General features: G+C 42.3%; 2 protein-coding genes across 2 annotated transcripts; one reads left to right on the top strand and one right to left on the bottom strand.

The window, feature by feature from the left end:
* The first annotated feature begins 3,881 nt into the window (after positions 1 to 3,881).
* Positions 3,882 to 6,171, top strand: uts2r4 (urotensin-2 receptor 4). Its single transcript, XM_060047382.1, has one exon. The coding sequence runs from the start codon at positions 4,559 to 4,561 to the stop codon at positions 5,699 to 5,701; it is 1,143 nt and encodes a 380-aa protein (XP_059903365.1). The 5' UTR covers positions 3,882 to 4,558; the 3' UTR covers positions 5,702 to 6,171.
* Positions 6,172 to 6,673: 502 nt separating this feature from the next.
* Positions 6,674 to 11,512, bottom strand: lgals2b (lectin, galactoside-binding, soluble, 2b). Its single transcript, XM_060047383.1, has 4 exons — positions 11,433 to 11,512; positions 8,364 to 8,437; positions 7,812 to 7,971; positions 6,674 to 6,875 (listed from the first exon to the last, which is right to left on the bottom strand). The coding sequence occupies exons 1-4, from the start codon at positions 11,433 to 11,435 to the stop codon at positions 6,729 to 6,731; spliced, it is 384 nt and encodes a 127-aa protein (XP_059903366.1). The 5' UTR covers positions 11,436 to 11,512; the 3' UTR covers positions 6,674 to 6,728.
* Positions 11,513 to 15,114: the final 3,602 nt, after the last annotated feature.

Genomic DNA, 15,114 nt, shown 5'->3' with positions numbered 1-15,114 from the left:
CTATACACACACGACTTTATATATATATATATATATTTATATATTATCTTATATTATTATTATTATATTATATATTATATTATATATTATATAAATATATATATAAGTTAAGAGTAACTTAAGCTACAGTTGTGCGTCTTCTCCATATTGTCCGCCATCGTACTGCTGCGAGTGCGAAATGCATCCTGGGATTTATAGCGATTGCAAGCACACACGAGCTACCTCCGATGCATGCTCGGTGAAACCATAGATATATATAGAACATCATTCAGGGTTACAATAGTAAATAAAGATGCATAAAGAAACCAGTAGGTGGCGGTAATGCACATGTTTGTTTGCCAACCGCCAATAAAACCAAATAGAAGAAGAAGAAGAACGTCTCTGGCCGATCAGTGTTCAATCTGATTAGCTCTTAATTGAGATCACCTGTAAAGCACCCCTTTATTAAAGCTGAACACAATGGGTTTGGTTTACTTTTCGCCTCGGCCTGTGTCAATCGAGGTTGAGTTTGGTGAGGGTTGAACGTTTTCGATCTAGATTGCAGATCACAGATCACTTTGTCACTTTATACAAACTGTAAGTATGCGTTGTTGTTTGTTTTTGTGGGCATTTGACCGAACAGCCCAGACAAATATTGCTACCAACATGGCACTTCGAAACAGACCACCGCAGTGAGTAAAAGTTATTTTCCTTTATTAATTGTTGATGTTTTTGGGCTGTCTCCTCAGACACAAGCCATCAGTATCCCTGCTCTTTGCACCTTGACATGCATGTCGCCGCTGTTTGTTAACCTAGCTTTGCTGATTTGTATCTTGTGATGTGTGTGTGTTTTTCTTAACAGGTGTTAGATGACTGACAAGATCTATGGGGGGGCCCCCTTTGGGCCCCCCCATACCAACTTAGTCTTCAAATCTAGTGCCATGGGACTCCAGTGTCTTCAAAACATCCTCGGAATACATGTGTATGAATGGTCCACCGAAGGGTTGATCTGGAAGCCACCACGGTCCACGCAGTAATCTGCTGCGTGGGCCGTAGTGGCTTCCAGAGCCATCTTTCGGTCTTGGGTCAGGATTTGTTACAGCTGCCCTTCAATGTAGCAGGCTACGGGTTTCTGAAGAAGCCTGCTTTACGTAGCATTGGAGTACAAATATTGTGCAAAATGCTCATGTAATTGCACTAGCACTAGTAACCTGTAGATTAGCTTAGTTTAACGTCATTCCGTGCTGTCTGTCAAATGTGTGGCTTTAAGTCCACAAGGCCCTCTGGTAAACCACGTTGGAACACCCCTGGACAAGGTGATTAGTCACTGGGTGTGTGCTAAAGTTTTGTTCAATTTTTCACTAGTTGGTTAAGGTTTGGTAGAATTGTTTGGATACGCACGTGATGGCGTATGTACAAGAGCCTACCGTTGCCAGGCCACAGTTGTGACGCCCACGGACAGATGGCCTAGTGTGAGTGCAACCTTGATTGCATTTGTATACTGTTTACCATTGGATGTTTATGCAATTTGGCTTAATTCATCCTCAGTAAAGCTGCATTTGACTATTCCAGGGTCGTTTTGTACAGGCTTTCAATTGACCATGTTGACTAGTTTGTGGGAAGTTTTATTTTTTTTTTACCTTTGCTTACAATCCAACGGTTGTGACCACTTATGCAACTGGGCTGTGAACCTTGCAATTCTAGTTGCATATTTGTACACGCAAGCTTGTCCATTTCTATCGCCATCACTAACACTAGCTTCAGCATTTCCTTGTAGGCCATTAGCTGACTTGTGTATTGGAGCGATGATTTGGGTATTTTAAGATGCTTGAAAACCTAAAATAAAGGAAAATGCGTGTCTGGTGTGCAAGAGCCAATTTGTTGGCTTGCAGTAGTCGAGGAGTTGCCGTAGGTCGTAAGCCATCTGGAGGTTATGGCAATGGAGGCTTGTGGTAGATCTGCTATCCAAGAAAGGTTAATTCTTCTGAAGCATGATTAATAGTTTAGTAAATTGAATCTATTCATATAGAACTATAAAATCCGAGACTGCAGCCAGTAACTTGGATCGCAATATGTGGAAAGTATCTGTCTTCATTTGTAACAGAATATTTAACATGACTAACTGGGTTTCTTCCATTTTCTAACTAGGGGGACTTGACTGGTGAGTCTACTGGATTAATCAGTAGCCGTACTTTGCCCAACAGATTTGATGGCATGACTACAGGGTGACAAAGACAATTATTCCCTGCCTATCAAAAGAGACTTCTAAAACATATCTGCTAGAACAGTTCCTATACTTTTTGTATAATTTGGTCATGCTGCAAATTTACTTTTTGTAGTTGCTCCATATTTAGTTCTTTGACAGCCTCACCTGCTAGAAAAGTCTATTCAAATCGGCTAAATATAATGAACTAAATGAATAGCCATGAAATGTTGTCACTCATACTAATGGCAAATACCCTCTTTCAGTTGGTGGTTCAACACTGATGTCTCTCTAGGCTTGAGGGAGAGCTCACAAGTAAATTACACGAATGTCCTGGAGCAATTGGGAATACACTTTTATTTAGTCTACCTGACCAGGGACATCTTTGAACTATAGGTCACCTAAGCCAAACTTTTCACTCTTGTTAGGTTGTCCTTTTCTCTTGTTTTAACCCGAAAGGGCTGAAATATCAACATTTCAGGTATTCTGTTTGGATAATGTGCAAAACTTGTGGCTTCACTAATAAAAAAAATTAACAAATGTATTTTTCTTAATGTGGTTAAACTATTTAAAGATTTGTATGCAAAATATTTCTGCTCAATTTGTGGTCAATGAAACTCAACTATGGGTTAAAGGTATTTGCTTTGGGCATCTTTTGATATTTTTAGAATCTAGCTCCATTACCGTTAGAAATGGTGTCTCCCAGTACTGCAAAGTGCTTCCACAAGTTTAAAAAATGTGCAGAAAAGGAACTGCCAACTAAATCTATTTAACATGGGTAGAAAGTTTCCATGGAAGCTCTTGGCTGCTGGTTCCCAAAACAGCTCCACTGTTAGCCTGTGACCTTGCGTTTAACTTTTTTTAACTTTTGGTGACTTTCACAAAAGAGAAATGAACTGGTTAATACAATAAACAAGACATTTCATGGTACCATTTTTGAACTGTTTGTGGATGTTGCATTAAATCCATATGCTTGAAACTTTTCAATAATGCATATCAACGAAACAATGGAATGAAATAAATAGTTCAAGCAACTTGGCTGCTTTTACATTATTACTCATTTTGGGGGTTATTTCAGTCTCTCCAACCTGCAGGTCGTGCGAAGAATCATGTGAATGGGAATATTCTATAAATGTCTTGATCATCTTTCGTCTCAAAACTTCTGCTGCAGCCGCTGTTGAAGCGTATGAGTCCATTGAGACCCCCTTTGATGAAAGGGGTTCTCAAATGTTGAACCTCAGTCACCTATTGCATCACTTCCTTTAGGGCTTCGGCCTCCTAATTGATCATTACAGTATAATCGAATGCCCTCTTTCATATTTATGATACCTCCACCACTGGGACATGGCAACAATTCTCCAAATCCATATGGGGGGGATTCTTGTGGACAGTAGGGGTGTATACTCTACATAAATAGGAAGCAAACTCATCTCACAAATGAGTAATGACATCTCACAAATATTTATTTAATAAATTGTTTCAATTTATAATAATCCAAAACCCGTTGGCTTTTTGTCGGATGGTGTATTCAAACAATATAAAACCAAATTGTGTACCCTGAATGCTAATAATGGGAGGGTGTCTAAAGCGACACCCTAGTGATCGGAGCCGGTCCTCAGGGGCCCAGAGAAATTCCTCTTCCATCTGTAGGGTCGTGCTAGCTCGCACATAGGTGAGAGAGGGGTGGAGAGAGGGGTGGATGAGTAGGAAGGGAGCAGGGGAGGAAGAAAGAAAAAGATGTACATTAAGGGCTCTCCAGCGAACTGAGGCAATAGGAACAGTCTTCCTCAGACAAAAGTGGAGACCTGTGAACGGAGGTCACTAGAAGTTTCTAGATTTTTGCGGAGATAGACGGCCTTTTTTAAACATTGGATTGGGAGTTGGTTTCCTCGTGAGCTCTTACTGTTCTGTTCTGTGGCTTGCAGAACAGAGGACAGGACTGTGGTTGATTTGTTTTTGGACGTGGTGGAGAGCAAGGGATCCACAACAGCGAAGCAACATCAGTACCAACTCCATCTTCTCTAAGAACAGTGAAAAAGAAAGGCTCATATCTTACGGCAACAGGATCTAATTGCCCTCTTCTATTGGTCTTTGAATGGAAGCTGACTCTTACGTCCAGCTGAACGACACTATAAGCACCTGGACTAAGAGCAAGTACATGGATATGGATTAAAGCAGACAGGATGTTTTAATGCCACCTTTAAAAGGGAACTTTCAGAATTCTGTTCTTAAAATGAGTGAACCTCCTTTTTCGAGTTCGCAAATCAATTGAAGTGTGTCTCCTGACCCCTTGTGCGGCGGGTAAATATGAGCGGCTGTTTCTAGTTCTCATATGAGCAAAATATCAGGTACCCAAGCAATGACGCCTGGTCCACGATGAACTGCACCCCCAACACCACCGTTAACCCCCAGGGGGGTCAAAACCTGAACACGGGCTCTGGGGGCGGGGCGGGGGAAGGGCCAGGGTCTACCTCTGCTTCTGGCGGTGGCGGTGGCGGCCTTTGGGTGACATCGGTCCTCGGCGCCATGCTCATGACCATGTGCGCCCTGGGGGTGGCGGGCAACGTGTACACGCTGTTCATCATGCGCTCGGCGGCGCTGCGCCGCACGGGCTCCATGTACGTGTACATCCTGAACCTGGCGCTCGCCGACTTGCTCTACCTGTCCACCATCCCCTTCGTGGTGTGCACCTACTTCGCCCACGACTGGCTGTTCGGCGAGGCGGGCTGCCGCCTCCTGCTCAGCCTGGACCTGCTCACCATGCACGCCAGCGTCTTCGTGCTGGTCGCCATGACGCTGGAGCGCTACCGCGCCGTGGCCCGCCCCTTCAGCGCCCGCCGCTCCCAGGCACGCGGCCGCAAGGTGGCCGCCGCCTTCATCTGGGCGGCGGCCGTGGTGCTCACGCTGCCCATGATGGTGATGATCCGGCAGCGCCAGGGCAGCAAGGTCAACGCCGCCGGCGCCGTCAAGCGGATCTGCTTCCCCACCTGGACCCCCGAGGCCTTCAAGGCGTACCTTACCGTCATGTTCCTGACCAGCGTGCTGGTGCCGGGGCTGCTGATGGTGGCGCTGTACGCGGGGCTGGCCAGGCACTACTGGGCGGCGCAGGCCAGCCTGGGAGGCGGCAGCAGTGGCAGCAGCAGCAGCAGCAGCAGCAGCAGCCGCGGGCGCTCGGCGCGCAGGCGGGGTCTCAAGCAGAAGGTGGCCAGCATGATCTTCTCCATCGTGGTGGCGTACTGGGCCTGCTTCCTGCCCTTCTGGGTGTGGCAGCTGACCAAGCTCTTCGCGCCCGAGAGCCTCAGGCCGCTGTCGGCCGCCACGCACAACTACGTCAACTTCTCGGTCACGTGCCTGACGTACGGCAACAGCTGCGTCAACCCGCTGCTGTACACCCTGCTGACACGGAACTACAAGGACTACCTGGCCCAGAAGGGGCAGACCACGGCCTCCAGCAGGGCGGAGGGCGGCTCGGCCGTCAGCGGGCCCTGCATAGCCTTGCGCGGAGCCTCCTGCGGATGACCCGGTCAGCGGGGGGGGGGGGGGGGGGGGTTTTGACAATTGCCCAATGTCTGCAGCAGTGGAGGCGTCGTACGGCAAGATGCCCTAACCCCCTACCTGCTCTTCAATCACGTGTTTCTGGATTCAATGTAAAGGGCTTTGGTGAAAGTGTCTTCTCAAGGGCCGAACCCAAAATTATGTGGAATGCAAAGTGCAAAAATGACAACATTTGGTTGGACTTTCTAACTTTACCGCAAGGAAACGCTGAGGCACATATTGGACCACTCATTTCAACCACTTTGTTGACAAAAATAGTAGAAATGGATTTAATTTCACATGTAATGCACTTGAACCACTGGTGTTTTTTAACTATATTGTTATTTCAAGAGTTTGGTAACATTACTCCCCCCTGATAATACTGCTGATTTACTTTATTTTATGACGTCGACTTTCTTTTTATGAACAGACTTGCCCGTTAAAATCTTAAACCATATGTTTTGTTGCATGTGTTTGTTTTCTTGCGCGGAAAGTGATCCTATTGCCACTGACAGTGCTTCACAAATGCAGACACGTGCCCTACCGTGCCACACACACACACACACACACACACAAACACACACAATGATTCCAATCACCTTATAGGGAATGTAGTTGAGTAGTGGTACATTTCTCAGTCCTGGGTCAGGCCACTTTGAGTCCACATGTAAATTACCCCTGTTGATACATGGACCTCATCGCACTACACTCACAAATCCTCCTCTTTACTCTGTTTATCATATTCATTTTATCGTGTGTTTTTATAGATAATCCCATGTTTACTTACATGGCTGTTTTCCCAGAATGACCTCTGTTTGATATCAACACAGGTTAAGGTTCCAGACTTGGTGGCCTGTCGTTATGGTTACTCTGCTGTAGTGTAGATAGTGTTTGTGTGAGATTACAAGCGCAGTGCCCCCTTCAGGCCGACTCTGTAAACTACAACGTAAGACTGGAAAATATGTATAGAGACTTTATTAATGAAACAGGGGGCCGATGGGAAGGTGATCCACTACTTGATCTTGATTCCAACGATCCTGGCATCACCGTGGACTTCAAAGAACTTGTACTTTATGTCTCCGAGGCGGTTGGGGAAGCTCATGGTGGAACCGTCCGGAAGCTTGATGAAGAAGTACTCCATGGTGAAGTTGATGTAGAACTGAGGAGAGAGGAAGGGAGGATGGATGGAAGGGAGGGATCGAGGGAGGGATAAGGGACAGATGAAGGGAAGGAAAAGTGGGAGAGAGACAGGAAGGAAGGAACGGAGGGAGGTAAGGAGGTATGGGAGGGAGGGAAGAAGGGGAGGGAGGGAGAATGAAAAGGAATACATATTAACAAGTGGCCGAAGTTAAGAAGGCAAGGAGGGATGGAGGGAAGGAAGGAATGAAGGAGAGTGGGCAAAGGAAAAGAAGGAAGGGATTGATAAGGTATGGAAGAAAGAAATATTATCAACTCATCTTGACTTCCAATATATATCTGGCAGATAAAGGCTACATCTGGTTCCCAGCTCGATACTACTTTATGAGCTCATAAACCTAACCCTCACCTCAATGTAATGACCATAGGTAGAGTGATAGTGGATATGTGTCGCATCGCATATAGAGGGAGCATAGGGCAGTGTTTACTAGACAAACTTTACCCAGCCCATATCCTTCAGGCAACAGCCACAAACAGATGAAATAGCTAAAGAAGGTTGTAGGCCTACCATATGATACACTAAACAGGTGTACCAGCCTAATAGGCCCTGGTGTCTACTAAACTATGTTTACACGCTGATGTCATTTTATAGCTTGGCCTATCAACAGGACATTTTAATGCCTTATTATTGGTTGTGGTGAACAGGAAGGTAACGAGCTATCTCGTCCCTAAGGCATTTACATACAGATTCAGGACAATATTGATCTATCAATATTTAAACTGAAATCTATGAGTGTACTATTGGAAAAATAGGCCATTTGAATCATTCTGCTCCTATAGAAGTGGGCGGTATCGCTTGCAAGCAATGGGGCAATCAAACACACACACACAGTCACAAAGATGCATTGTAAAAACACCCTGTGTATCCACACATTGTAAACACACACACTGTACACACCTTGCACTCCTCTCCGCGGTTGAAGGACAGGGATCCCTCCCTGTACTCCTCCCCCCAGCTGCCGCCCGACGAGGAGTTGCAGACGATCACATTCTCGTCGAACCGCGGGTTGAAGTGCAGCGCGATGTTGTCCGAATCGTGACCAACATTGATTGAGAACCTACAGGGGTATAAAGGGGGACAGTGAATGAGAACCGGCTGGATAGACGATAGCCTGCATAATATGGGGCGTGTGCCACAATATGTTGATACAAATAGGCCTATAGGGAAAATAGTTTCACTGTAATAACGTCATATAGCATAACTTTTATAGCATCACGTTTTCTGTAATGCTGTTTTTAGCATAATCCAAAGGGTGCCCCCCGTACATAGGGGTTTTATTTAATAACACGATGTTCTGATACAAAAATAATTTCACTTGTGTATTGATAAGCCTAATATGTTGTTCACAGTTAATAATTAATGAATGTATGATGTTATTTAATGTTATTGTTACTTATACACATTTTATCATGTAGGGCCTATTTATATTGTAGCTGCATCCTCATTCACCTGTTTCCATCATCATTAGGCTTCAACCGGATCTTAAACTCCGCCCCCTCCTTGAAGGTCATGTCCGAGACTTTCTGGAATGACAGGTGACATGAATGTCCTTTTAATTTATTTGATATGCTCCTTCAATTGCGTACAGACATCTGCTATCAGGTAACATGAGCGACAAAGTGCCGTGCAGAATTTCAATATGTGTGTGTGTGTGTGTGTGTGTGTGTGTGTGTGTGTGTGTGTGTGTGTGTGTGTGTGTGTGTGTGTGTGTGTGTGTGTGTGTGTGTGTGTGTGTGTGTGTGTGTTTACAGTTATCATTCAAAAGTTAAAGCGGCAGTGAACCCAAAAAGAGAAAAAACATATTTTTGATCTTTGATCCCAGATTAGAAACACACATGGCAAGGCAAAGTAAGTACAATCGCACACACTGTCCCACTGCTCATGGACGGATTGGAACAGTTAGGGTTCTGTCTGAAAGTGAGTTGAACTTTAGTTACTTTTCTGATTATTACCGCCTCATTTTGTCACGGATAATTTCCAAAAGTATTCTCAGAGAGAAGAGATATTTTGAACCCGATTAAGCTACTGAATTTCCATCTGAATTCCATTTGCATCAAATCAAATGAAATTCAGTTATATATATTCAGTGTTATATTAATATAGTAGAACAGACTTGAATGATCTGTGTCTGCCAGACCCTTATTCTGAGCATTAAAAACTATGAACTAGATAGATTGAAGTTCGGTAAGGCTAGATGAGTTGATTTAGTTGTTTACTTTGTCACTTTTCAGTGTGGGTTTGAATAAGACTAACTTTAAGTATTGTAAATGGTTTATATGCTAAAAGGTCTCACAGGATTAATTTTAGTTGAGAACTAAAGTCATCCAAGAAAATATATGTTATGGTTGAAATCTGGATGAAGGATTTTTTTTCTTTTAGATTAAATCATTCTGCCCTCCCCTGACTCAAATCATATCAGAAAAACGAAGAAATGCTACTTCATTATGTCCCTGCCTCAAATGGATCTTTATAAATGTGAAATAAATATAATACTCCCTTATTAAGCCTGCACACAACGAAACCCATACCCAAAATCAGAACCATGTGAAAGAGCACAGTGACCACTATGGAAGGAGCTTGTGTCTGATATTGACTCTGAGAAGATGTCCTTCAGCCAAATCATCCATCGGGCTAGGGAATCGTACCAGCAAACTTTGGGTTGTTCAAGTATGTTTCTATAACCTGTGGGCTACCTTCCGCCCGAGTTACCTACCTATCATTCCTAACAGTAAACACTGATATATCAGGATCAGCCATGACTACCAAGGCTTTTGGGTTCACTGCCCCCTTAAACCTTTTTTTATTACTGAAGAGTTACCAATATCTACATTTTAGCAGGGTTGAGGGGGAGTACAACAGTAAGGCCTGTAAATGTTTGATGGTTGAGGCATGGTTATCATGAGTACACAGTAAAACAATAAAATCTATACCTAGGTGTGTGCATATGTGTCAGTGTGTGTTTATGAGTGTGTGAATCACTTCATGTGTAGCACTGTGTTTGTGTGTGTGTGTTTATGTATAAGTGCTTGTGAACATGGGAGTGTATTTGCATATGTTTGAGTGCATGTGTGCGTATAACTGTTTGAAGGTGAAGGTCGAGCATAATCATATGTGTGTGTATCCGTGTTTGTGTAAATTAAAGTGTGTTTGCATGTGTGTGTGTCCACACACATGGCCAATATAGATAAGTAGCCATACATCTGTCTTCATGTTCACCATGATGTATTTTATAATGGGTTGTGGTAACTGGAACGATTCTTGTTTTATCATTTACACAGATGCTGCTTAGAACAATGCCTTCATTCGTTAGGGGATCTTCAGATTGTCAGATGTTTAATCAGAGATAAGATCCAACTATCTTCCGCTCTATTTGATCTTTTTATTACAAGTGGGTAATGGTTAACAGCAACTTTTCAGTCAACTCTGTGGTGACTAATATTAAAAGAGATAGACAGGGATATATTTGCAGTTACCTATAGCGAAAGACACTGAGAATTCTGTAGTAGGGTTCCCGGGTCATATCTGTAGTAAGCAGACATTTGGACTTGCACTATCAGAAGCAACGTGAGAAGATAATTGAGACACAGCGGAGATATAATAACGTAATTTACCTCATTGGAATTTGCTTTGCTTTCGATTATTCCTAATAAGCTTTAGAAACTCAGATTATTTTTTAAATGATTTTGAATAAACAATGAAATTAGATAAATTAACTGCTACCTAACTTCTTATAGCTCTTTTTAACTTATTTTTTCTGATTGTAAAATAACTCCAAAACCCCCAAAAAATTCAACATATATTAATATTCCAACTTTCCTTTTTTTCCTCAACTTTGGAGGACATATATTTTTGTTAAAGGCACCCAGTGCAACTTTCGAGGCTTAAAAATAAACATTCAATTTCTAGTCTTTTTTACACGTAGTAAGTTTCAATAACTCCATACCATTACATACCGACATTTAAGCAGCAAAGATGAGACGTCGTTGTGTGGTGAGAACTGATACAAAATCGATAACAACAACAATGCCGCCATTTTCTTTATTTTTTGTAACCTACAATAAATAAAGCAGGCTTCCAGTCAATGGAAAAATGGCTTCTCCCCACCGGCGATTGTTGTTGTTTACGATTTTCTATCAGTTCTCACCACACAACGACGTCTCATCTTTGCTCCTTGAATGTCGATATGTAATGGTATGGAGTTATTGAAACTTACTACGTGTAAAAAAGACTAGAAATTGAATGTTTATTTTTCATTGAATGTTTACATAAAGTTGCACTGGGTGCCTTTAATGTATATAACAGACATAACCTACCATTATAACATTCAGACATTTGTCATTATGGTATAACATTAGCTACAAACGAAAATATACATATAATATGTATAGCAACCATGAAAATAAGTTATTGAGAAGTGTGCATTAAACATAGCGTCCACCTTAAGGCCCTTTGATCTATTAGTATATATTGTCAATATACACTTTGTATGTACATATGTAATACATGTAAAACACTCACCATTTTTGCTGTCTTCACTTTATGCTGAGAGGAACCTATCTGGTCACAGGTGAGGGGTGTTATACGGTGCAGTCAGGGCAGACGCAGCCAATCGGTGAGGGGTTGTAAAAACGACCAATCAGGAAAGTTGGAAGCTTGGCTTCGTTTCACAATCGTCCAGGGAACTTAGAACACCTCCACATAAAGTCAGTTGTAAACCTAATTTCATTTGTCATTTCCCTAATTCCGTGTTCCTTTTTTAGTACTTTTGAATGATACAAGGGAAACAAACACCAATACCTCCACATAAAGTCAGTTATAAACCTAATGTCATTTGTTTAAGTAATTTCCCTAATTCCCTGTTCCTTTTTTAGTACTTTTGAATGATACAAGGGAAACAAACACCAAAAATCCAATTTAATAATTAAAATAATTATTTGCACTTCAGCAGTAGCAAATATGAAACGTAACTTATTAATAAACTGAATGTATTACAAATGATCGGGGTCTGTGTCGGTCAGATGGCCGCAGCAGGCGGTCTGAATTTATATTTACGTTCAAATGTTTGTTCGCTTTGTATATCAATACTAGTGTGAAGTGATCACAAGCAATCATCGACAGCCTGACTTTGTGGGTAAATGTTATGGTAACAGCATGGCCCACCAATTGAAGACGTTGTGTCACACTTAAAGGGGACCTATTATGTTTTTCGACTTTTATGACCTATAAACGTTGTTATAATGATTGATAGTCACGTTTAAACATACACAAAAAACGATGTAGATTTTCGGGAAACTCTTCCTCTCATCTGGGCGCTTTCAGCATTCTCTGTCAACGCTCGGTTTCGTCCTTCTCCGCCCCCTCGCCCCCCTCCTGCCAACCCAACTCCGTTGTGATTGGTTACCTTCCTTGAAGCGCACGCGCGGGCAGATTTGACCAGGCATTAGTGGTGGATTTAATGATTAGTTTCCGTGACCCAGTTCGCGTGATTCAGTTCGCCACGAGGAGGCGTTCGCGAATCGTTGGTTCGTACAGTCGAGTTTCCGGTAGCACTAACTCCACTGAGTCTGACTGACTCAGCTGAGAACCGTGCAATGGGGTCCATTCCATGATGCGATTTACCGCTACCGGAAACCAAGCTGAACGAACATACGATTCGTGAACGACTCCTCCCAGTTCAGTCGAGTTTCCGGTGAATCGATTCACCGGAAACTCGACTGAACGTGGAGGAGTCGTTTGCGATTCAGCCTAGTTTCCGGTAACAGTGAATCGCATCATGGAATGCACGCCATTGCACGGTTCTCAGCTGAGTCAGTCAGACTCAGTGGAGTTAGTGCTACCGGAAACTCGTTCGTTCGTTCAGTCGAGTTTCCGGTGAATCGAATGGTGAACGAGACGACCGAACGAACGAGAGAGAAGAACCGATTCGGTTCGTTCTTTCTAAAGACTCGTTTATTCGAACCGGTTCGCGAACGAACGGGCCAACACTACCAGGCATATGGGTGCGCGGCAGGAGTGCCTCTACGTAGATGATTTCCCGGAAATGTGAACAAGTGAATCGCAAACGTTGTCCCGAGTGTTTAGCACTCTGCACAGCCACCCCAGACTGTCAGCAGGGAATGCGTCGAAATGCATGTACGTCATTATTTGACACTTTAGTATGGTTAAACTTGACTATCAGTCATTATAACAACGTTTATAGGTCATAAAAGTCGAAAAAGCACAATAGGTCCCCTTTAAGGATTGTGGGTAGTGTAGTAGTAGTAGGTGGTTTCAAATGGCATCGCGAATAAAACATGTTTTTCTAAAAACTAGATGTTCAAGTCTTTAAAAGGTGGCTTCTGTAGGAGCATTTACCCTCATTTAACAATACGACGGCAAGTTGTAAATATACTTTGGATGGTTACGAAAATATGGCTTTTATTCAAAACCTCTATGGAGAAAATGAATGGGATTTTTACTTCCGGAACCATACTGTTGCGATCTATAGTGTCAAAGTCACGCCTCTTCCGGTAGAGCCCATGGGACCTATGAGATCGTGAAATATGAATGGGTTTCAATGGAGAGAAAGTAATTATTTTATTTTTAATTATTTATATGCCCCGGATTAAACATATGTTGTTTTTGGATTCAAATTATAATTTTTCATGCAAATCCAATCATATTTTTCGATCTCATAGGTCCCATGGGCTCTACCGGAAGGGTCGTGCCTTCGCCACTCTATAGTACACAGGCTTATGCATTCAATGCAACTATTAAACGTTCTGTCCCCTGGAGGGAATTCTAGAAAATCAACATTTATTCATTGCATAAATGCACTCTCTTGGAGTGAGAGCGCTTGCATGCTCTCACTCATCAGCAATTTAAAGGGACTCTGTTAGCAATGGTACTCGCATCACGTCAAGATAACATTGCGTTATTTTTATTGCATTCATTTTTTCATTACTATTATTATTATATTGTGCATCTGTTATTGTGGCAAACCAAGTCTCACACAAGGAGAAGTCTCACTCTGAAATCTCGTTGTTGCAGTCTCTTGTCATTATAATCTCAAATCAACTTCAACACTCCTTCAGCCATTACTCCCGTTCTCACTCTTCTCTTCCTGCAAAAACTCAATTCTCGCAAAACTCCTCATTGAGTGAGACTTGGTTTGACATAATAACAGACCGGAATCAAACTAAAGGAATGTTCTAAAGTAGTATTTCCCTGTTAATGCAATCTGATATTTTCAGTGCCAGAAACAAGCACTTTAACAGAACAAACTGTGCATTGACAGGGCGCTTTTGCCCCATGGGATTACATTGCAGCCCTTTTCAAAACCTTTTTTCATAAAACAATTTCAATTTTTGTTTCCTCATTTGTCCCTTAGACACAAAATGATTGGAAACAGGGTCCAGGTTGAAATATTCCAAAGTTATCATCAAAGTCTCTAGTCAATCCTACCTTTTTTTTAAACTACAGGATATATTGAAGATATATTTAAATCTAAAGTCTTCTACTGTAGAATGACTCAGTCAAGTAGACCCAAATGTACTTTTGTACTGTAACTGTCGTTCTAGACAGTTACAGTACAAAAGTACATTTGGATCTAGGGTTAGGGTTAGGCCAATTCACCTATAGCGGCCCGTGGGCCAAATGCGGCCCCTCTTAATTTTTTTCTGGCTCGCAAGAGGTTGCATGCAAAAAATAAATTAATTAAAGGAGAAACATAGTTGCATGCAAATCAGGTTTCTGTGTGTAGCCGGTGATACTAGCCAGTATCAGTACCCCACAATCAGGAACTGGCATCACTTATTCTGACAATGTTTAGCTCAACCGATACGTGTGAGTCTAGCTTTTCTCATATGAATGCCATCAGAACAAGGGCACGTTGCTCCATGACCTATGAGAAGCTGAGTGTCTCAGGATGAGCCAAACTAGGCAAACAAGGCAGTGCAATCTTTCTCACTGACTCACTATGTCTCATATGTACAGTAGTTCTGTTTTGTGATGATTCAAACAACATTGTTTAATTCTAAATACGTGTCCAAAATATGTCAGAACAAAATCTTATAATGATACGATTAAAAGTGAAGAAGGAAGGAATGCGTCTGACAAGTTTATTCCATGTACTATAGTACTATATGTACTACTATGTAGTACTATATATATTAAGTTAACACTACTTTAAGTACGATTTATTTGTAGCGATTCATTCACG

The sequence above is a fragment of the Gadus macrocephalus genome, chromosome 3 (assembly GCF_031168955.1).
Source record: "Gadus macrocephalus chromosome 3, ASM3116895v1".
Taxonomy (NCBI): Eukaryota; Metazoa; Chordata; class Actinopteri; order Gadiformes; family Gadidae; genus Gadus; species Gadus macrocephalus.
This window is presented reverse-complemented; position numbering and strand designations above follow the sequence as displayed.

Bases quoted from the DNA above. Each gene is read 5' to 3' on its own strand.
- uts2r4 (XM_060047382.1), top strand. From the start codon at position 4,559: ATGAACTGCACCCCCAACACCACCGTTAACCCCCAGGGGGGTCAAAAC.
- lgals2b (XM_060047383.1), bottom strand. The intron at 7,972-8,363 runs GTGAATGAGGAT...ATACCCCTGTAG, and splicing joins CCTAATGATGATGGAAACAG to GTTCTCAATCAATGTTGGTC. The intron at 6,876-7,811 runs GTGTGTACAGTG...CTCTCTCCTCAG, and splicing joins ACCGCGGAGAGGAGTGCAAG to TTCTACATCAACTTCACCAT.